The sequence below is a fragment of the Dermacentor albipictus genome, chromosome 3, assembly GCF_038994185.2.
Source record: "Dermacentor albipictus isolate Rhodes 1998 colony chromosome 3, USDA_Dalb.pri_finalv2, whole genome shotgun sequence".
Lineage (NCBI taxonomy): Eukaryota > Metazoa > Arthropoda > Arachnida > Ixodida > Ixodidae > Dermacentor > Dermacentor albipictus.
Genome location: NC_091823.1, coordinates 42,982,312 through 43,006,146, shown reverse-complemented (window position 1 = coordinate 43,006,146; position 23,835 = coordinate 42,982,312). Strand labels below are relative to the sequence as shown.

Genomic DNA, 23,835 nt, shown 5'->3' with positions numbered 1-23,835 from the left:
CAAATTTGCGGCACGTTCTTGCAGCATCCATCCTTGAAAGCAGCATTTATAAATAGTACATTTATTCGCGAGCTGACCTAGCCGCTTCATGCGCGCGTTAGTTTGCGATAACGCCACGGTGACTTCGTGACCACTGAAAAAGGACGAGGGGTCCCTTCTCAGCTAAGTGGTGTGCATCGTTTCTGCCATATCAAGTACCCATAACGGAGGATTCGCCAAAGAACCAGAAGCTCGGCGGTAAACTGCGTCGAAAACATCGAGTGCGTCGCTTTCATGAATGATGCTGGAACGACCGCGACTCACTAGTGTTATTACATATTATCTCACGTGATTCACAGCCATTAAATGTTTTTTATATGAGCCTTGCAGACGTATCGAGAAGAAAATTATTTATTTCGTGAAAATCTGGTAAGTTGCACAACGTCATTTCGTTCCGTGACATCCATTGCACAGAAATTATGCTGCATCCGAGGTTGATAGTCCCCAGCCAGCGCCCTCAAAACGGCTTCACCGAGGCTGTTAATTACATTGCATATACAACGCAGATTAATGGCACATGCACTTTCGAGGTGAACACTATATCATACAGAAACGGAGCTGTGTGCATGGCTCACAAAGAAGAAAAAATTCCCAGCATGATTTATAAACAGTGATCTTGTCTTTAATAACACAAACCTTATACTATTCTCTTAATTATTACCTAAAATATTTCACTTTTACATATTTTTACTTTCGTTTAATACGATATTCTCAAAATGTATCTCTCTCTCCCACCATCATGTATAGTGGTACAAGCAATTTGAGGTATACAAGCAAACAAGCATATTGTCGCAGCACTGCGCGGCCGCGGCTGAGGCAGAGAAAGACAAAGTAGAGTGTGCGCGCGTGACCTCGCGGTACTCTGCGCCGGCTGGGCCTGGCCTGTAGCTTCCCGCTCGGACCTCGTTTCACCGTTTCACCCTGTAAATAAACATCATTCGTAACAATATAAACCTGCGATACGCACTGGGAGAGAACGCAGTCGAGTTGAGAGCCGTAGCAATCGCTGAAGTCTGCTGGATAGTTCATTTTTATTCATTGAGTAGTAGGAGCACGTACTGACCAGCACCCATCCCACCCGGATGACCAGCGCAAGCTGGTTTACCGGGCGAAGAGGACGGCTCGACGCCAAGGCTTCCTGTAGTTAAGGGAGGCCTCCCACCATAGGACGAAAACAAGCGTTTCCTGAATAATACCTTATGCAACATCATCATCGTCATTGTTCTAGCTGTCTGGTATAGGAAGAAATTCTTAATACATTGAGTGAGGCGTGAACTTATGCGATTGAATATTGGCGCTCCCACTAATACACGCCTGTACCGTATGTTGGCGTCGTGCCGGTAATCGTTGAAGCGTTTAAGACATCAAATCCTTTCTGTAATGGTATAACGAGTATAACGAGGTAGAAAAGTTGCATAATTGGAATTGCATCATCGGACGAACAACGCGCTGGGTTTCCGGGCACAACTTCCAGCGTTATCACTTGCATATGCAAATGTGTTATAACCAGTCTGGTCTTGCGTGACTACCTTTGTCTCGCTGCAAAGTGACATCGGCCTGCAGCCGCCTAAGCCTCTCAGCCATACATGGGAGCCTTCCGCGACTACGTGTCTCCTTTACGGTATCGAACAAAACTGTGCTATTTGACCAGCACTAAAAAAAATTCAATGCTGGTCTGCTTTAAATTGTGCTTGAAGTAGTCTGCATTATTGTCCTGCTTTAGTGCAGCACAATAGCAATGCGCAGAGGCCAATCACGGGGTCTTTTTTTCGTATTTCTCGGATTTTCTTTGGCACGCCGAAAGAAGAACTACACGAGACATATGGCGTAGAAGGCAATTTATTAGGTGATTTCTGAACGTGCTCTTCAAATTTGCCTATCACACTTATGGTTATAAGTTATTAATTTAAAAGGTTGCGTAATTAAATGTAGTTAAATCATTATTATGGCGAAACTAAAAAAAATGCAGCCTGACTTACTTTAGGCTATTGCCAACACTGTACGTTCGGTGCAATTCGCGTCCGATGTGCCTTTCATTTTCGGAGCCGTGGCTCAAGTTACGTGGGACAACCTTTATTATATATGTAGCGTTGTTCACTGAATGCGGATTGAGAGGATTGTATAAAAATTAAAGAACCTTTAGAATTAGATTCGTACTTACTCATTGCGCATGCTTGGCGAGCACCAAAGCCGTCATAAGATACAAAGGCAGTTAAGCGTTTCGGGAATCCTTTTCAAAAATAACAGCCTATATACGATTAGCAGCGCACACAGAGGCGTAGGCGACTGTTTATCGCTGAAGAGTCAGCGCAATCACTTTACGCGTACATTATTATTCCAAATGCAAAGCTCAAACCTTTTCCTTTCTTTAATGACAAGAGAGAGAGACACTTTAATGGATCCTGGAGATGTCTGCCTAGCTTGCTACTCCAGATGGATAGGATGAAAAATGAAAGGCGCACAGTACATCGGCTCGTATTCACGAAAAAACGTTTTCCCGCTACAGCTGTCGTAAGAAGAGGTGGCAGCCAGTCGTGGTTTTGGACACATTTGCGAAGGCGGGGGTCGACCATCAGCAAACAGCTTTTACGAACGAAAAGCTTCGTGAACTCGGCCCCGAGTGTGCATCGGCTGACTGCCTCGTATCTTTTTTTGTTCGAGAACAAAAACTCATTGCTTCCTGTAATTTAGTTTCATCATAAAAAAATTCAGACAAATTCCAATAGGATACGAGCAGGACAGTGCCGAGTAAATAGCTCGTAAGGTGGGGTGTAATTGTATATAGCCGTATCTGTCAAGTGGTTGTTCTATACAGGGCGTGAAGCCGCGGTTAAAGTATCGGAAGATGACGTTATAACGAAGCGCAACGTTTGGCACGTTCGTTAAATGGAGATAGCATTGCATATGGTACAGTGGCGACGCGTAAAAGCGTGCACCGTACACGTGCACTTAATCTTCCCCTTCGATGGCATGATCTATTGCCAGTACTTTCCACGAAAAGTTGTGCGATGCGGCGCTATTCCCCATTGGTGCGCGCTCTTTATGACAAATGTGGCGACAGAAAACGAAGATTCGATTGAGCACCGATCTTCGTTTCCTAATTGTGGTGCTGAGAGGAAGGCCCACCACACGTGCATGCCACTTAGACGCCTCGAACACCGCGCACGAATCGTCAAGCCCGACACGACTTCTAGGACTTTATGGTGTTGCACACAAACTCGCCAGACGGATTGCCCGAGGCTCCCTGAGTTGGTTCTCGTGAGAATTCTTCCCCGAGTGGCACGAAGTGCTTGCGAAGGAAGAGTCGTGGTGCGTGGCATGTGTACCTCATCACCCAAACAGGTAGTTCACCAACAGCGGCACAACGACCACGCACACACTGACGATGACGATGGCCATCTCGAGAGCGTGAGCGACAATACTTTCGCCGCCCAAGAGCTTGTTCAGTGGGCGCGGTGAAAAGAATCCGCCGCCGCTGTCTTCGACGGCCGAATGGCGCCTCGTCCTGATCGGTGCCTCGATGCGCCGTTGGGTGCCTATCACGGCCTCTGCCGCTCCGTGCCACGAGTGCGGCCCTTGCAGCCGGAACATGTAGGGCACCTGCGGTCCCGCGAGCAACGCCCAGAAAAGCGCCGGCCGCCGCAGCAGCGCCCTGACGAGGCTCGGGTCGGCGCCGATGCGGCGAGCCAGGTCGCGCGTGTACGGCATGTAGTCCACCTGGATGGTGTGACGTGGGCTTGACACGTAGCGTGAGCGTTGTGACGTCTCCGTACGCACCACGTCGGAAATCATCTCCTCCTGAGGGGGAACATAAAAGTTATTTCAGTTGATTGATTGATTGATTGATTGATTGATTGATTGATTGATTGATTGATTGATTGATTGATTGATTGATTGATTGCCTCAGCAGCACTGAGCCTATGGGAGACACCGCAATGGTATAGGCTCCGAAATAATACTGAGAACCTGGGGTTCTTTTATGAATTAACACGGCAAGCTGGGTGAGTTGGTGATTGAACAAATTTCGTCCGGGTTGCGCTGCCCACCCATAGGAACATGTTCTTTCATGGGCACCTATATCTAAGCACACCAGCGTTTTTACGTCCTGCATGCGCCTACATCGGTACGCGGCCACCGCAACCAGGAGACGAACACGCGGGTTTATTATCAGCAGCACTAAACTGTGTAAAGAAGGTTCACTGTTTCGGCGCCCTCGCGGACGTGCCTGGTTCCCTATCCTCGGTCAATCAATCGTTAGGATACGGTTTCACTTGCCTTGGAAGGTAGCCGGACGTTACCCAGAAGAACCTGGACGACCCAGCGTGCTTGCATCTCGGCGATGGGGTTGATTGCGCCGAGCGGCTGGATATAGCCCAGGAAGCTCAGGGTCTCGGGATGTTCAAGGTGTGCCGGGAACACGTATCTGAACAGCGGAAGCTGATTGCCCTCAATCCGTAGCAAAGACTCGTCCAAGAAGGGAAACCTGAAACAATGAAACAAGCACGTTGTGCCGATGTGAGTGAGTGAGTGAGTGAGTGAATAAACTTTTATTTGGTCCAGCAAAGCGCGATAAAACGCGCACCTGGCTAATCCCACGACGGGACTGACAGATCTAGTCTGCCGGCCCGATCGCGGGCGCGCTGGACGGCCAGGATTTGATCCTCAAAGTCGGGACTTCGCAGGAGGGCGTCCCACTCTTCCTTGGTGAACTTCGGGCCCAGCGACCCGCACTCCCAGAGCATATGAGGCAACGTAGCTACCTCACCACACGCCACGCAAGAACAATTCGTATAAATCTCTGGATATATGCTATGAAGGGACGCCGGATTTGGGTACGAGTTCGTTTGTAGAAGTCTTAGTGTGACCGCCTGCGGCCTGCTTAACTTGGAGTGAGGCGGGGGGAAAACCCTTCTCTCTAAATAGAAGAATTTAGTTATTTCATTGTGTGTGAGAGGAGCGTCTCGGTGTCCGGGGAGAGAGTCGCCCGACCCGAGGGCAGCGCGGTCGGTAAAGCCACGAGCAGCCTCGTGGGCAGACTCGTTGAGGTTCAGAGGAACCCCCTCAATCGCCCCGACGTGTGCAGGGAACCAAAGGATCGAGTGCATGGAGGTGTTGCCGTGTTTGGCGCCTTTCAGAATTTGAACTACCTGCCGGGCTACCCGGCCTTTCTGGAATGCCCTGATGGCGGCTTTCGAATCGCTATACACCCTGTCTCTCCGACCGTCTTGCATGGCGAGTGCAATGGCCACTTGCTCGGCCACCTCTGGGTTCGTCGTCCGGACGGAAGCACAGTTGATAACTTTGCCCAGCGTGTCAACGACGGAAACCGCAAAAGCCTTGCCGTCTCGGTATGCAGTGCCGATGGCAGTTTGGTTTCGTGCAGCTATCCGAGATGCTACTTATACTTATCATTATGTAAATCAATCGGCTTTTTCAGGGGTCGGTTTGGCTTGACCCCGCGATGCCCGCCACATGCTCTAATGAATTGTGCTGCTAAGGGTTGTCAAGTGGGATACTGTGACGGAGACGAGAGGTGTATTTACATAACGCATACAGAGAACCGGCAAACTTGATAAGGCAATGCGGTTGAAGGGCTGCACGCGCAAGCGTGCGTCTCACACCATCGTCGTCCTAATTGCTCTGTGGCGCACTTCGTTCATCCTGGTACACAGTCGATCCGGAACAATATATATAGAATTAAGCTCTAGCTGGTTTGTTAGTTGAAAGAGCTGATCATCCAGGCATATACTTCGTGAAGTTTTTACCTACGGAACAATCGACCAACCATGCGAGCATAAATGAATGACTGGGTGGGTGAGTGTAAGCGAGCGTGAGTGGGTGGGAAAAGTGGCGCAGCAACGACGGTAACAGAGCAGATAAGTTTAATTTGTTAATGGTTCTCTAAATACCTCTGCTGTATAAGCGTATGGTGTTCTCTCCGTCCGCGAACTCTGGTTGGCCCAAACGTTTTCTCAAAATTTCGTTCGCCCAACCACGTGCAGTGTGATCCCATGCATATGAGCTCCGTCTGTATACAGCGCACTTCTACCCGAGGCATGTTACACGCATGCATGTTACATGTTACATGCTCCTGTCCCCGCTCACCTGATGTCGTACCCCGTGGCTAGCACGACGTCGTCGACCTTGGTGTCCTCGGCGTCGCCGCTGAAGCGGACGCCCGTCTCCGTGAACTCGTCGACGTCGCCCTTGATGACGAGGGTGCCGCTGAGCACGCGGTTGGCCAGCGCGTCGTTGATGGTCGGGTGCTGCTGGAAGAGGCGGTGTCGGGGCTTCAGGCCGAGCAGCTCGTGGTTGAGCAGCCGCTGGCACTCGCGCTCCGCCATCCTGTTGAGCAGCCACAGGGGCAAGTGCTGGAAGTAGCGGCGCTGTATGAGCGTGTCCATGGGCAAACCGTTGGGCGCCACCCGGTGCAGGACCCAGGTGCCGCGGCGGGTGCTCAGGTACACCTGCGGTCGCGCGCGCGGCGAGCACGACGTCAGAGGGGCAGGGGGCGGCAGTGCGCCTGTGACACAATAAGAGCACCGTAGCACTGAGTAACCTTGCACGCTTTTCAACCTACACAACGCCGTCGTCTCGCCGTACTATAGTTGGGCACGTTCGTGGTGGGATCGATGCGTGTCGCTTTCATTCGTCCTTACGGAGCTGTACATTTCAGATCACCGAGGGACCTCTGAGACATAGTTCTCGCTTCATAACGCGTGCGAGCTTAGTTTTGATTTATTTATAAAGAAAAATACCTGCTGCCCAGCTTCCTGGCCTTGACGAAGGAGAAATGCGTCGTCCACTGCGTCCAGGCTCGAGGAAGACTGAGCCAATTTCTAACGAATCTACCTTTTTAATAATCTAATTTTTCCCAACAGTACGAAACATTTTATTTTAATAAACTTCTTTCTTTCTTTCTTTCCTTCTTTCTTTCTTTCTTTCTTTCTTTCTTTCTTTCTTTCTTTCTTTCTTTCTTTCTTTCTTTCTTTTCCTTAAAAAGTAAGAACGGCAGATGGCCATAGTGGTTTCTTGCTAACAAAGTTATTGGAGGATGAAGAGGGGAGGAGGGGAAGTACCTGGTCCCATTCATACGAGAGATTTTCGCCGCCATCCACTAAATGCGAATGCCTTTTCCAAATGTATGATATGAACGCGAAAGACTTCTTCGGGTGTATCTACTTGCGTGCGTCATCCGCGGCGCTTTAGCAACCAGCTAAATAAGAAATTGGCCTGGCGCTATATAGCTTCGAAGGGCGTGCCGCCTCTATACAACCGGAAACTACTAGTTACCTTAACCTTGAAGCGGCCGCTTTAAGGGAATTTCCGGTGTTACTGAAGATTATATTCTACGAGGGACCTTCCGAAAGTAAGTGTCGTCATTTATTCTCACACGGAAACTTTAATGCCCCCCCCCCCCACCCCCCCACCAGAGAAAGAAAAGAACACCATGGCATCATAAACTATACACTTTGCACTATTTTTTTGGTTGCCACCGACATAGAGACACTTGTCGTAGCGTGTAATCAGTTTGAAGAAAGCACTCTGGCAAAACTCGGTGCCCTGCGATGCAAGGCCTGAGGCATGACCTCTTCACTACACATGATCTATTATTGATCTACACATGATCTACACTTTCTATTAGGGGTGTGCGAATAGTAAGTTATGAGACCGAAACGAATATGAATCGAAGAGTACCAGAAGCGAACCGAATCGACTCCAGTATTGAATACCTTTGGAATGGATTTCCAATAATGGGCAGCTGTCTTCTGAATTGATATAAAACGAGGTTCACATTTTAGTAGTCATATAGCGTTAGCGAGCTACAGTCATTACGTTGCACGTTATGAAGCGTTGTTTATTAAAAGCGCAAATGAACCAGTAAGGACTTCGGGGATTGTGAGTGAACGCTGTGTAGCCGCTAAAGTCTGGATCCCTGTGCGACGTAGCATTCTTGACTACGTAAGTTCTCATGCTTTATGCCTCTATATACTATATGCCCGCGAACATGAAATTTATCGTATTTGTTGCTCCAGTTTTATGTTTCATTGCGCACGGATGACGTTTCGAAATATGCGGAAAGTACACGAAAAATATTCGTATTTACGAGTAGTGACTATTCAATTCGTTATTCGAAAATTTCGAATATGCGCTCATCCCCACTCATTCCGCTTTCATATCATGACGGCGCTATATACGTGCGGCGCCTGCAATGCAGCACTGCAGTTACATTTACCTATCCTCCACCACTCCTTCGCGCTCCTGCTTTTTTTTTCTTTTGTCCCTCTGCTTTCCTCGTAATCAATCAATCAATTTCTGTACTTGTGTTTACTTCTATTGTCCAATAAGATCAATCAACTGCGTGTCAGCCCTCGCTTTTGCCTTTTCGTTCAGTTCTCTTCTGACACGATGTTGCTCCCCCACATGCCCCTTTATTTTTCTACGATATCAAAACAACCAAACCCTATTCGTACTTTACTACAGTTACTGCTCTTTTCCTTTCTTTCTTTCTCTCTCTCTCTATTTCTTTCTTTCTATCTTGTTAGCCGACCGATGCCTTCGTAACGCATGATGAGAATGATTCATTTAAGTGGCTACTCCATCACAATGATCTTTTTAGAGGTCGCTACGTGCTTCCCAGCCTTGTCACGCACATTGAGGGGGAAAAAAAAGAAGAAAAACAGAAGTCTAAAGATGTGGCGCTGCAGCGGCAAAATCGAAGGTTATCCACTTTCGTTGCTACGTATGTCACGTGCCAGACGGTGTAGCTCATTTGGGAAAGGGAACATGCCCGCCATGGCACAGCGGCACATTCCGTCCGCCCTCCCTGCTGACCACAAAGGCCCACGGGCATAAGGAAGTGCTTGTCTACGGCGAACACGGAATGCGCAGCGCCTCTCTGCACGCGTGCATACTGCGGCCCTTGTTGCTGGGCGCACTGCGTCGCGTACTTGCGTTACCTCGAGAAAGAACATGCGAGAAACTATTCTCGGTTCTGTTCCATCGCGAGAAGGCTCGCATCGCATGGAGTTGCCCGCAAGATCGACATTTTACCGAGCGCAAAGCGACGTCTGGTTGCACGTGTTTGTGTTCTCTTGCGCGCGATGCCGTCGCGGTATGCTGAAAGTGAGAGCTCCGAAGAACTAAACGTCAGCTTTTTTTCGCAACGGCCCACACGCAATCATTCGTCAGTACTTAGGCAAATAAAGGCGGATTCACGCGATAGGCGGAATCGCCGATTCGTTGCTCCGCTACTGCGTGACGAGGTTCAGCACGCAGACTAAATCGCGTGTAGTGAGCTGCTACGGTCTACGGCGTTGCTATGCACGGCGTTATTCACTGGCGCTGAATTCACGCTTGGCCCGCAGAGCAGAAACGGGGGCGTGAACTGTTCTCCTGGCGCGCGCGCATCTGTGTGTGTGTTTGCGTGTGTGCGTGCGTGCGTGCGTGCAGGCGAGTATGTGTGTTTGGCTTGCGTGCGTTCATGCGAGTGTGTGTGATCGCTTGCGCGCGCGCGCGCGCGCTTGTGTGTGTGTGTGTGTGTGTTTGCTTGCGTGCATGTGAGTGTGTGTGTGTCTGCATGCGAGTGTGTTTGCGTGTGTGCGTACGTGTATGCGAGCATGTGTGTGTGTGTTTGCTTGTGTGGGCGCGTGCGAGTGCTTGCGTCTGTGTGTGTGTGTGTGTGTGTGTGTGTGTGTGTGTGTGCGTGTGTGTGTGTGTGTGTGTGTGTTTGCTTGCGTGTGTGCGTGTGTGCATGCGAGTTATCTGCGTGTGTGTGCGTGCATGCGAGTACGTGTGTGTGCTTGCGTGCGTGCATGCGAGTGTGAGTGTGTATGCTTTATTTTCGTTGCCGCTGTTTCTTTTCATTTTCCACTTTCTGTCTCTGTGCCTTTCGTCACTGGCTCGCCCAAAGTCATTTCCTGCTGTCGCCGGGATCGGGCAGGGTGCGTGACAAATGAGAAAGAAACAAATAGAGCTGCATGAAAAGAGTCAAAGATTTTGGCTATAGGACCACACATATTCAATTCTCCAACTGTTCGCACGGGAGCATCAGAGTACTTAGACTGCTACGCGTATAAGTGCGGAGAGCAGATGCTAGCGTTCTGCAAAAATTTCCGAGCACGTGCTCACGCAACTTCTCAGCGCTCAAGTGTGCAATCCAGCAGACATTGTCGAAACGTCCATGGTTTTATCGCACTCGACGGAACAATATATAGAGGACATTTCGTATTCTTGCATTGTGTAGTTAGGCAATGACCTGCCATGTTTAATAGAACCTGCAGGTATAGCTGGCGTTCACAGCACCCTGAGAATTCCATCACCGATTACTACAGGCGGTCAGCGCCTCGTATCTGCTCACATTACTTCCTTGGTAAGCTATTTATACCAATGGGTGCTTTGAAGCTTGCTCTTGATCTTACCCGACTTTGATTCTCTAAGTTTATTACAGTCGAACGAACTCGGCCTTTCTTTCGCTTATTTCACTTAAACTTAAAAGGCTTTCATTTCATCACCCTGTACGGAGCACTTTCCTTTTGTCTGACAGCAAGCGGAGACGTGACAGCACGATTAGTAATTCGTATTCTATAGATTCTGGCACGTCATGCTTTGTATAACAACAGCGCGACGCCGCAACATTGAACGCCATGCACAGCACTTGCATTTGCATGGATTGGTCACTGTTATAAACCTTAACAAGCTAGAACTAGAGATATTTTTCTTACCGCGTTAGTACTTTTTTTTTTTTTACTCACACGAGCAAGCCGCAGCGAAAGCAGAGTGGTGTACCTCTATATTTACGTTCTCCTCCTTTCGATGCTACATTCCATAGGTGGAGTAAATAAAAAAAAAGTTTTACACACTTTAGGGCTAATCTTGCCCCTAACAACAATTGGCATCTATCGCGTGTGCACTTCTTTTCAGGTCAAGAATGACGTGCGCGTGACGTAGCGTTTCTTGCGGTAAAGTATCGGCTGTGCAGAAATAAAGAAAGGAAGAGCAGGCATGATGATGATAATTACTGTTATTATACAAAATTAGCTCGAAGTGATGTAAATTTAAAAAAGAAAGGTAAGCATAAGGAGGTGCTTACATCCCACCCTTCAGTGACAGCTACCACCAGAATAACGGGAACACACTTCGAAGGTCATGCTTTGCGTATACTGCAGGCGCCGGAACCAAAGTCATCGCACTATGTTTTTGAACTCCTCTTGACGCCACCTATCTTCAGTTACCCAACATAGCCACCAAAATCATTACAAAAGTTTTTTTCTTACCGCTTTTTCTTTTTCTTTTCTTAGTTAAATATTAGACTTCACTCGACTAGGTCGACCTAGTCGTGTGAAGTCATGTGAAGACTGGTCCTAGCAGATTGCACAGCCAGTTTGCCCAGCCAGTCTAAACACCTTAAAACGCTTTTATAATGCACAAATGCCAATGAGAATCAGGCTGCAAAACGCAGAAACTTCCTCAGATAATTGAACAAGAATTCGCATGGTACCCAGTTTTTGCGCGGGATTTTCAAAAGCTCACCAGGCGTTCCATTTCATTGCGCGTGAAACAACGCTTTCACGCAGGGCTGCTTTGGTATGTCTGCACTCGGTGACAACTTGCTGCGGTACCCGCCGTGGTGGCGTAGTGGCTATGGCGTTGCACTGCTTAAGCACGAGGTCGCGGGATCGAATCCTGGCCGCGGCTGCTGAATTTCGATGGGGGCGAAATGCCAAAATGCCCGCGTACCGTGCATTGGGGGCACGTTAAATCTACCATGGTGGTCAAGATTAATCCGGAGTACCCCACTACGGCATTCCTCAATCATATTGCTACTTTGGCACGTAGAACCGCAGATTTTAATTCGTTAACTTTTTGTGGTGATGAAGGGAGAGCTACGGGTTCGGAGGTTCTCCACATGGGTTACCGCACAAAGTAGGGCGCACAGCATTTCTGCTTTCTCGGAACAGATACTGAATGCTTCCACGTGTGGCGGTTTCGCATTCGCCCGGACGCGGAAGTAAAAAGGAGAACACAATTTGCGGTGCGTATTGTCTTATTTTGCTGTTGCAGTTCGGGAGTTTGTGTTTACTCTTTCCGAGCTGAAAATAACGCGGACGAAAATGCGGGACTTTTTCTCAGAAGCGCTCTCACTTGTGCGCGCTTTGCCGCCGAAGTTCTCCCTTCACTGACACAGAAAATTGTCCGCGAGTACGTTAGGTTTCCCAACGGTGATATTTCTTATGAGGTAACTTTCTTTCAGCTTTAAACGGACGCTAAGCTGTAGTGCTGAGTTAGTCTTGCCTGATAAAGTACTTTTTAGGACTCCACTTGCATGCATTTGAAGAAGAAAGATTGGTTAATTAGCGCAGGAAATCGAGGGCCGAAGTTTCGCACTCACTTTTTCTTTCTCGCACATGGAACACATCGCCACTGAGTTGGTATGACGTCAGCGATTCCAAGCAACTTGGTATTTTTATGTAGTTTTTGTTCAGAAAATACTATGTTGAGTCCTTGGTTGTTTTAAAACGCAACGTAATTCTTCTTTGTCGATAACCCATGCTAACCAGTCCTCCAAGAATACGCTCTCCAATTCTAAAGACATCACGGTGGGCTATATGTAGGGCGTGCTGATGGTCGTAGTATACCAGAAGTGCCACTTGCCAATATAACCCAACTTAACGTTCGTTTCTAGTGCCCCTTTAAAACCACCGCACAGTCCTTCTACAGGAAGACTAAAGAAGAAGCTAAGCTGCATTAGCAAATTTCACCTCTTCATCAGCAAGACCATAAGCGTGGGAGGAAGTTCGGTAAGCCCGAAAATACACAAAAAGAAGGGACTGGTGGTTTTGCCGCTCTAAACTTTGCGTACTAGATCGCCAAAACGCCACGAATTCCGACATCGACTGCTCCATCTGTAGTCAGTTGCTCATCTGCCAACAAGAAGAACACTGCGTTTAAAAGGAACCATGCATTCAACCTAGCAACTTTCGAGAACGCGTGCTGCGCCCAAAACACCCAAACACGAGAAAATGCCTCAAAATTTCTGACGTGACTGTGACGTATTTCGGCGCTGCGGCTTCAGCGCGAAATTTAAAAAATATATATACATGGTCTTTACTTTCTTGACGACGTCAGAACCTGTGCTCTTTGTTTGATTATCTTGAATTTACAGCAACGCAGCACGTAGCAATGACAAAGGATTTCTTAATCCAAGATGATCTACGAACAATCCAAACTTCTGTCGTTATCAAGTTATATTTTCTAATACATCGGGTTCGATCGCATGTGTTCAACGCTTTCTGGGTCGTATTCTTTCGCTGTCCCGTGTTGGGCTGTTCTAAATTCAATACCTTCATTTCACTCGTTATCAACCAACCTTTTCTCGTCAGCAGTAAGAAAATAGTTTCAAAGTAGTACTTTACCATCTAAACGTATTTAGTGCTGCTACTTCGTGTCCCTGTAATCGAGGCTGCCGACGAGTTCGCGTATACCTTTCGCGCGAAGAGACTGGCCTCGGTGGCGACGTCCATGGCGGAGTTTCCGGCTCCCAGCACGAGGAGACGCCGGTCCCGGAAGCGCAGGCAGTCCTTGACCGCGTGGCTGTGCAGCACGGTCCCGCCGAAGCGCTGCAGGCCCCGCAGCGATGCGGGTCGCGCCGGAAAGGCGTGGTGGCCCGTACACACCATGACGGCGTCGAAGGACGAACACGTGACGCTGCCCGTGGCCAGATGTTTGACTGTCACGTCCCACCTGCAGGGACGGGTGACGCGCTAAGGAACCGCTCTCTCGTGGACTTGAGCTTTGGGAAGAGGACGTTGTGGATGGGGACGAGTTGGTATTTAAAGGGGCTTTAACCTCAGCACATTGGCGTAGGCGTTGCCTTGGAGGACATACAAAAGTAAAAAGGGGCGCAGCCTCTGGGGCGGGAAGACGCTGCAAAAGCTACGCCAACGTTTGGGACCGTCTCGGAGGCGATATACGTAAGCAGCTCTGTACTCTGTACTCCGTGCTCTATATACACCTGAAACAAGCCCCGAACCCGCCGTGGTTGCTCAGTGGCTATGGTGTTGGGCTGCTGAGCACGAGGTCGCGGGATCGAATCTCGGCCACGGCGGCCGCATTTCGATGGGGGCGAAATGCGAAAACACCCGTGTGCTTAGATTTAGGTGCACGTTAAAGAACCCCAGGTGGTCGAAATTTCCGGAGTCCTCCACTACGGCGTGCCTCATAATCAGAAAGTGGTTTTGGCACGTAAAACCCCAAATATTATTATTATGAAACAAGCCTCTCTATACGCGGCCCAATACGTGTCTGCAGCTTGCCTCGAGCGCATTCGTGGCTCTTCCGTGCCACGCCCACCCTCACCTGCCGCTCTGCTTGTGGTCGCGGGCGGGCGTGATGCGCACCACTTGGTGTCCGAAGCGGATCGTCTCGGCCACACGGAAGTGGCGCGCGTACATCTGCAGGTACTCGAGCAGCACCGAGTGGTGCATGTAGTTGGCAAAGTGGGCGGGCGGCGGGAAGTCGCTGAACGCCGTCAGCTCCTTGCTCGAGTTGATCACCGTCGAGCGCATCACCGACGGCCGTCCCGGGGGGCTGTCCGGTCGGAAGCGCCACAGCCCGCCCAGGGCTTCCGCCTGCTCGAACACGACGGGCTCGAGGCCGGCCTCGAGGCACGACTTGGCCGCCGTCAGGCCCGCGGGTCCCGAGCCGAGCACCGCCACGCGCAGCGGGGGTGCCGGAAAAGACATGCCCGGGCCCCTCGGTGCACCTGTGGTGAGGAGGCGTCGACGTTAATTGGTAGAAGCACAGCTTCTCGTGTCTACCACGACTATACACAGGATGTCCCAACTACCGCGCACCGAGGTTTAAAAATATGCAAATGCCACGTAGCTGGACAGAAGCAAGGTAACGTCGCTTGCCGTTGCTTGGAGATACTCGGATTACTTTTTCTTGCATCTCGCCTAATTACATAATTAGTCTGAATTAATTCACCAACCTTTCAAACATTATAATTAGATGAAAAGTGCCAATGAGAAAATTTCCGCGCGACTGGCCGCTCCAGGCAATTTTGCGTGTATTCGCGGGCTTCTTTCACGCTCGGGGGAAAAAAAAATCACTTTTATATAGCACGTATTGAGCAACAGACAGCTGTATCGGGAGATTTTCATGTTGCTCTACAATTTTCTCATTGGCACTTTTCACGCATTATAATATTTGATAAGTTTAGTAATCAATTCAGACTAATTATGTAATTAGGCGTAATGAAAAAGAAATAGTCTGAGTATCTCCAAGTGACGGCAAACAATATTACCTCAGTTCTGTCCAGCTACGTGGCAGACGTATTTATTTAAATCTTGCTGCATGATAGTTGAGACGCCCTGTAAAAGAACATCAGCAAGCAGAAATTATGGTAGTATCTGGGATCACCGCTTTTTAATAATTGCAGACTGTTATCTCTGAAACATCCCGTACCATGTACTAAACACGCGTGGAGCATAAGTCTGCTACTACGAACAACATAGATATAAATTGCAAGGCCACTGATTACCAGAAACTTCCGAACGGCTATGAATGCGAGGGCGGCTCTGTTCAGCCCGCAAGGCTAAAAAGTCCAAGCGCCTCGCCTACGGAAAAAGGGCCTCCTGATTTATTATATTAAACCGCTTCCATTAAAGTAAATAAAAATTGGTAGATCCCACGCGCTGTGGCAGTCAATTTAAGCGAAGCTTTCCCTAGATCTTATGATGGCAATGAGAATTGTATGGCCATCCACTTTGAAAATTGTTGCTGACTTCGAAACAGGATACCGCTCTTCAACGCAAGGCAACCGGTTTCACGGCACGGTTCGCGGACTTTTGAATCACCCGTTGTTTATCGTAGGATCGGACTATGTTTCGCGCTGCAAGTTCACATCTATAAATATCACATATCCTGGCTGGTCAACGCGTGCAAATTCCGGCTCTACATATTATCAGTAGCAGTTCACTGTCTAGCAGGAAGTAATAATTTTGATTTAGAAAATGTAATCAGTAAATTATTTATTTGTGTTTTGCCGAACTAATGCTCTATAAGTAATTAACAATCACGTTTCACAAGGCTTTATCGGCCCTAATGTCCAGATGAAAGCCAACGAGACCTGTTTTGCTTAGAAAAACAATTTATTGCTGCCCATATATCATACTAACTGTGGTTAAACGAAACATTCCTCTTTCGTTATTAGAATGAATGAATGAATAAATTATTTATTTATTTAGCTAATTAACTAATTAATTAATTACTTAATTATTAATTAATTTATTCATTCATTTGTTAATTCATTTTGGAGTATTACGTGCCAAAACCACGATTTTATTAATCAAGGTGTTGGATTAATTTTGGCTACCGGATTAATTTTGATCACCAGAGGATCTTTAGCGTGCCACCAATGCCCGGGACACGGGTGTTCTTGCATTGCGCCCCCATCGAAATGCCGGGGCCGGGATTAGATCCCACGATCTCGTGCTTAGCAGAGAGCAACACCACAGCCGCTAATTAAGCCACCGCGGCGGGTTTATTATTATACGAAGCGCCAAATGCAATATGGTGGCCGACTGATAGAGACGCACTGTGGAATAAAAGTTGGATAAAGAGGAGTAAAGTGGCCCATACATTCTGTATGAGGCAAATTACTCTTTTTTATACGACTGCTATTGCACAATAATTGGAACAGGCTTTTATAAACGATAAAAAAGAAAGACAGGAAAATTTCGTCACTTACCATGTTTAAAAAAATAAAAACATTTTCTTAATGACTCGGTCATTCAAAAAAGTAATTAGAGATTTGATTTTGTTTGAAAATAAATGTTATAAGTCTTTTTATTCTTGCTCTCATTTTCTATTTTTCGATAGGTCAGTTTTTCTATATGTATTAGTCAGCCAGGCACAGATCGTTACGTTTTCATTTCTGTGTTATCATTCTGTTCAAAGTTTCAGTCACGGAAAAACTTTGATGCTTATAGTTGTACTGTGATTGTTTCCTTAATGTCGGTTTCTTTTGCATTTTTTAGTTGCATTGTGTCGCTACTGTCGCTGCTCAGTAGTTCATATACTGCTGTTCAGAAAAAAAAAATCAAAAAATCATGCATAATGCTTACGGCTTGTCTCTCTCTCTCTCTCTTTTTTTTTTACTTTGAATGCAAGTTTGAGACGGTCGTAACCTTAGAAAAAATACTGACTTGCTTCACAGGGCCCTCAGTAATTTACTGCAATACCTTTTCTACGAACCGGTTTCAGTTTGGGCGCCCGGAAGGTGAATGCGTCATGACGAAGAAAGTGGTCACGTGGGAGCAAAACCTCATGATGTCTCGGCGCTGCTATACGCTCCTAATAACTGCGTGTTCTCTTCGCTCTATGCTCAGGCGCTTTGGGGGCAACTACTCAGGAGTTTGGTGCTGCTTATTTTAGTATGTGATGTTCTCTGTTTTATTGGTTGTACAAGCCACAAAACCATTTCTTATGTGCGCCACTATGAACGGCTACGTCACAGGTTTCCGCTTACGAGTAGTTTCCTCCGAAAAGCGCCGATCAAAATGTTTTTGAAAGTGCAGACACCGCGTGATCTCGTACGTCACGGTGCATGGCACCCTCGAGAACTGGTTCAAAAAGTGCAACCGAATCGAAGAGACGAACAGTGAATTTTACATGGCGCTCTGAGGCTAGCCAGCTTGTTTCTTTTTCTTCTGGGTTGCGAGCCCTATAAACTTAATTTAACGCAAGAAGTGGCAATCCGAACATGCCATGTCACTACCCAATTAACATGCGACGCTGTAAAAGTGGTGCGCGCGACCCTTGAAGCAGGCTGCTGTGCAAACGCCCGTGGAGGCCAGAAGACTATGACCCTCCCTCGACAGCGGCGTACTGTTGCTAAGCTTATCGAAGACGGAAAGCAGCCCTGTCTCTGTATACACAAACGAGGACAGTTACTGATGAGTATCGCGATCGCTCGTACATGCTTGCACACGCTCCACGAGCACAGCTGCCCGTCAAGGCAACGCGTTTGTGAAAACCCCGCTGGAAAGCAACAAAGATAGAGAAGGTTTAAACCCCGTCGTAACAGGCCTAAAGATACGCGGAGTTGCAGCCTGACGCGCGCTGTCTAGGATAGAAGGAATGTAGAAGAAAACTTGTGAAGTCATTTGCGCCCCACTGCGTCAAGGTGAGTTCATCATAATACGTAGCTTGCATGCGTAAGCCACTCGAAGCGTCTGTTCTTGTGAGCCCATGCGCAGAACGGCTGAAATCATGCGCACGGCAGATCATTTCCGTTAATGCCGCACTACAATGGCATGCAGCTACGTTTGAGCTACAAGTCATTAGCTACATGTCACCTACATGTCATGCAGATGCATCGTGACCTGCTTCGACTGCGAAATTCAGAAATGTGCTTGATCCGAACATTAAGCTGGCCCTGGCACCAACGGCGTACAGAAACTAGAACACGGAGGCTAAAACTTCATCCTACCTTCTAAACGACCATCTTATTCTGATGCGTTAACATTCCAGAAGCTCATCTTCAACAAAATATTCGGCATACGGCAGTAATTATTCTCATTTCGCCTGTAATTTCGACTATATGATTGCTTTCAGAACATTGCAACCAACAATAGTTCTCGTTATAATGTTATTACGCATCGGCAGTGCTAATTTATTAATTTAATAATTTATTCCTTTATTCGTTAATTCGTTTGTTTGTTTGTTTGTTTGTCTGTTTGTTTGTCTGTTTGTTGGTTTGTTAGTTTAACGAGCGTCACTGAGTAAGTGCCGCTTTTCAATGACGAAAAATAATTAAAAAATAACCGGTGCTGCGTGGAATCGAACCCGCGTAACATGTATTCGGTCTGAATATACGGGGTGATTATTTTTAAGTTTTACAGAATTTTTTTAAGAATCGCCTGTTCTAGTCCTTGAGCTGTATTACTCAAAGAGGCTGACATGAACGAAAAACCGAAACGCATAATCGATGAATTGACGGACATCTACTAAACAACTTTCTAACAAATAACTTGACGGCACATATTGCAATTTAATATTTGTAGCCGTTGAGTTTGCAAGGCAAAGGCATATCCCCTTAGAACGAATTTTGAGGATGGCATGCATTTCGAGATATGCGCCACCGAACTATAGCGGTAAAAATGCACTGTTGTTGCACCAAAGTTTACTGAGCCTTTTCGCGGAGCAGTTTGTTCTAGAGAAACGAGATGGCGCTTTCGGTGGCGCGCCGCACGTGACCTCAGCGACAGCGCACGAATACGAAACCATTGCCGCTTCCACCTTGCTTCTGTGCGATCAGCTGTCGGAAACGCATCTGAGTTTCCGCTAACGCACTGTGCTCCTATCATGCTGGATCGAACCATGTGGATCGAAGACGTGTGCAGTAATTGGCCGCAAAAATAGTGACTGGCATGTTCGCGGAACGCTGCTGCAACTTTCCGTACGTGTTACCAGCACTTCGAGATGTACGGCTTTCCTCGAGAATACAGAAATTCGCTCATCCGCCAGCGTTGTACCGCTAACCTTCAAAAAAAAGTGCTTCAGCACCGGAACGCCGGCAAGAGTGAGTACCGCTCGTTAAACAATGACAAAGTGAATAGCGCCGCTTCCTGTCATAGTAAGTTTCACGCCTCTTCCTCTTCACATTCAAACACACTCTCTCTTTAACAACAGACATTCACCCCCACTGGCACGAGAACTTACGCCCGCTCTATGGCCAATGTGTCAATGAGTAAATGGGCGCACACTTGAATATATGCGCACCACATACGCACAATAAATGACGGAATACATCGACAGGGTAGGAATGGTGGAAGCTGAATGTTTCGTGACGGTCGACAAGAGTAGGCGAGTTACTAGCGATCATACATCTTCGCTACAAGGTATTACAAAGTACAAAACAGCTACGTCTCAAGCCGCGCGCGCAGCAAGAACAGATCTATCGGAAGTGAGCACACCCGCGAGCGATTAGGCAGAAAATAATCAGTTAGTGACCGCACCGAGGAAGTCGGAAATGTGAGAAGCCGCTGCTTCAAAATATTTGCCAAATAAAGAACGAAGAGCAAAACACACAAATACTGATTCAATTCATGAGCGGAAAGTTTGGATAGCCTGGAGTGTATCTTCATAGCCTATAGCTTCTAAAACAAGCATTGTATACGCTGCTCGCGCCACTTGGGCTTAATCAGCTTCCAAAGCGCTTTTTCAAGCTCTCTGGAGATGTGACCAAAGCTTCGTTTCGTCCGCCCAGTCACCGTCTACGATATCTCCTGAAACAAAGGTTTAGTAAGCCGCACCGGCTTCATAGAAACCCATTGTAAACGCGGATGCAACAGAGGCAGTTAAGGAAAGCAATGGACGTGTCACGACGTGAGCAAACATGGCAGCGCCCATGGAATCTCCGCGAAGAGGGTCAATAAGAAAATGCTATTCCATAGATTGAAGCACAAAAGTAACTGGAACGTCCACGTATTCCGTCCCACGCTTTCCGGACAGCACTGAACCGGCTCGACTCTAAGCCATATTCGAAAATCAGGATCCGTGCATGGACCATGGCCGTGCGCGTCGATGGCGCACAAAGCCACGAAAGCTTATTGCAGTACCTCAAGGGAACAGGTCTTGGGGCGACCGTTCGACGGTTGTCACTCTATCTTCTCTTTCTTTTCATACCGACATCCCCTTCTACTTGCGCAGGGTAGCGAACCGGACGTGCCGTCTGGTTAATCCGCCTGTTGCCTTTCCTCTTCTCTATTCCTTTTTTTTTCTGGTAATCGAAACTGGTGTCATCCTGAAAATTGAATCTAAGTGGATACGCCTTGCAAGCTCACCGGCTACAGTTCGTAAATTGCAATATGTACCGTAAAGTAGTTAATAAAGAAGTTAATTAGTCTATTTTTGTTAGTTAGTTGAATATGTATTTCGATTTGTCGTGCAAATAATGTCCGTCTGTCTGACATCCAGCTCAAGGAACGGAATTAAGGTATCTGCAGCAGACGACTCTTAAAAATTTTGCTAAACTTAAGACTGATCACCAGGTACGTTTACACAAGAGCCATGCGCGGACTTCACTGCGGCGCCGCTAGAAGGCGTGGCACGTCCAGTTGGTAATAGTCCAGTTGGTAATAATAGCTGTTCATGGTGATATGGGCTGGAATGGTTTTGAAGTGAGGGAAGCTCGCAGTAAAATTGAGTATGAAGAACGACTGAGGAATATCGAAGAAAGTAAATGGGCTGCGAGAGTGTTGAGGTGTACCGACATGAAAAACATTGATTCACAGTGGAGGAAAAGGACTAAGAAGCTTGCCCGCAAGTATGCGGCCTATAGGGTGGGCAACACAGCAACAAAGAAAGTCAAGCGGAAAGTCAGAGAGGCTGAAATGGGTGGCGGCAATGGAAAAGAAACCTGCCATGAGTAACTACTTAAGAGGAAAAAACGAAATCAGGAAAGAAACAATTTATGATAACTCAGAGGGAAGCTCATTACTTTTCGAAGCGAGATCGGGATGCCTTAGAACACGCACCTATAAAGCGAGAAATAAGAAGGAAAAAGAAGCATGTGCTTGCTGCAGTAAAGCTATAGGGAAACTACGGAGCATGTTTTATTAGAATGTGAAGACGTCTACCCAGCGGTCGATTTAGGCACCACTGGCCTCCTTGAAGCCCTTGGGTTCAGCGGGAGCAGTGGTGAAGCAAACATGCCCGCAATAAGCATTAGTAAGAGACGATCGGAGGATTGGTGGAAGAAAAGTAGGGAAACGACAAAAGACGGAGACGTACAAAAGCACAGTTCGCAATAGGGGATCAGAAAATTTGGGCGTGGTAGTTCATAGTGATTTTTTTTCTTTTTTCATTGTTTAACCTAGGCAGGACATTAGGCAGTATAATAGCAAGAGCTTGGTGGCGCAACCCACCGCCCCGTTCCAAAGGGGACGCTCATGACATCCATCCATCCATCCATAATGCGAGAGCTAGGAGCCCAGGTGCATACACGCCTCATATATGACGCGTCTCTGCGGTGGCAATACGATGCACATGTGTTGCTACATTGCTTCAATGCTAATCGCATTAGCGTCGACGTTCATCGTGAGATAAGTTCTGCCCGAACTTTTTCTTTTTGATCAAAAGAAAAGAAACGGTGGAGCACGGGCCACCATGATTTAGAGGACAAAAACCTTGCGCGCAGCAATAGTGACAAAAACTTCGACGCTTATTTGCACGTTTCCAACGATACAGGTGTATTTAAATATGTCTGTCGTTCCGGTTCACCTGAAGAAACTATTAAGCAAAAAGATAGAAGTACGGTGAAATCTTGCAGAAATAAAACAAAGTGAAGCAGTGCAATCCCAGAAGTCTGCAAATGTGACCGAAGGATCCTATAAGCGACTTGGGAAAGACAGTTATTTCACTTATAGTAAGCATAACTTGTCCCTATAGTGCGAGTATTACCGTCTGAAACAATATGTCAGTGCATAAACTACAACTGCTTATCCTTGCGATGACTCCGTAACAATTTGAACTACAATAGATGAAACAATTTCTTAGGAATAATAGCACATGGACTCTATAAACCGACATCCGGATGGTAGCTGTTCGACCAAATCCCACCAAGCTGATTCAAGATATTTCGTACTCAATAGTGCGTCATCTGTTTCTTAATCGGCTAGTATTAAACAGATTGCTCTTATAATTGACAGTGACGGAAGTATCTTGCCACTGTCTCGGCTTCAGCGTGGCCTGACGGCGCACCATACCGAAAAATATGGGAACTGTTTGCACAAGGGGTGACCGAAATTTATACGTGTGCTACTTCAATCGTTCGTTGCTTTCGCACTCCGCTAACGCGTACCAGTTTGATCTGACTTCGATAAACACAAGGGTCAAAGCGTGTTCTTAACCGAGTCACCAGGGCTTAGGAAACGCTCGCGCACAGAAACGTACCGGAGCTTTCAAAACTTTCAATAATCGAGAGGTCAGCCTTTTATGTATCTCGGTGTCAGTGACTCTGTGCTGCATCTATTGCTCCACTTCCTAGCCTTTTTTCTTTCTTTTTATTTCTTTCTGTCGGGTTAACCAATCCTCGCGCAGGTTGTCAAGTGATATCACACGTTGTCACGTTCTGCCGTTTTAGATGATGTCAGATAAGTCGCCGGCTTGGTATGAAAGGTGGGGTTGCAGGGACTATGTCTTGCGAAAGTAGACCAAGCACTGGAAATTTGCGTTCACTTCCTGCGTAGTAGCGGTGGTGCAACAGTATACTGATTTCGGAAAACATCGCTTTTTTGAAAACTCCATTGTTAGTGTATAAAACAACTATCATCTGTCTGTCCTGTCCGAGTAGGTGTTCCATGACAAAAGACAGCCACAGACAAAGCACAGAGAACGCAGCGAAGCACTCGAGTTTGTTCATGGTCCTAGATTAAAATATTTCTTTGAGCATATAGTCGGGAACGAACCCCTACGCGAACAACGGGATTAAAGAGTAACAATATCGTGCCAACGTGTAAAGGCCCCAACTCGAAGGTATACACTAACAACCAACAGACAACTAGGAAGAGTTTTGCGCACAATACGCTTCAAAATCGAACTAGTGGTGTTTGGTACGAAGTGCTTTGCTACATCCAAATTGCCGAATCTTTCTGGTTTGCTTTCTGCAGGACCACTAGCATCACATAAACATGAGACGAACCCAAGTGCCATCTCAAATATTAAATGTTTTCTGCATTCAGCTCTTAAAGGCAAATCTCTCTTGGTGCCATCAATGCTGCAAAAGTG

The 23,835-nt window shown here is 47.2% G+C and overlaps 2 protein-coding genes across 4 annotated transcripts in view; one reads left to right on the top strand and one right to left on the bottom strand.

Annotated features, from left to right (window-relative positions):
• Positions 1 to 372: 372 nt before the first annotated feature.
• Positions 373 to 23,835, bottom strand: part of LOC135902526 (flavin-containing monooxygenase 5-like) — a 57,536-nt gene continuing 34,073 nt past the window's right edge. For all 3 annotated transcript variants that reach the window (XM_065432645.2, XM_070535401.1, XM_065432646.2), the window contains 5 exons: positions 14,398 to 14,803; positions 13,524 to 13,782; positions 6,145 to 6,506; positions 4,315 to 4,522; positions 373 to 3,837 (listed from right to left, as the gene is read on the bottom strand). In XM_065432645.2, the coding sequence (XP_065288717.1) occupies positions 3,370 to 3,837; positions 4,315 to 4,522; positions 6,145 to 6,506; positions 13,524 to 13,782; positions 14,398 to 14,803 (1,703 nt within the window). In that variant the 3' untranslated portion in view covers positions 373 to 3,369. The remainder of the gene's footprint in view (positions 3,838 to 4,314; positions 4,523 to 6,144; positions 6,507 to 13,523; positions 13,783 to 14,397; positions 14,804 to 23,835) is intronic.
• LOC135902530 (venom peptide isomerase heavy chain-like) overlaps positions 18,087 to 23,835 on the top strand; it is a 55,189-nt gene continuing 49,440 nt past the window's right edge. Inside the window, exon 1 of the mRNA XM_065432662.1 lies at positions 18,087 to 18,229. The gene's annotated coding sequence lies outside the window, so the exon portion shown is untranslated. The remainder of the gene's footprint in view (positions 18,230 to 23,835) is intronic.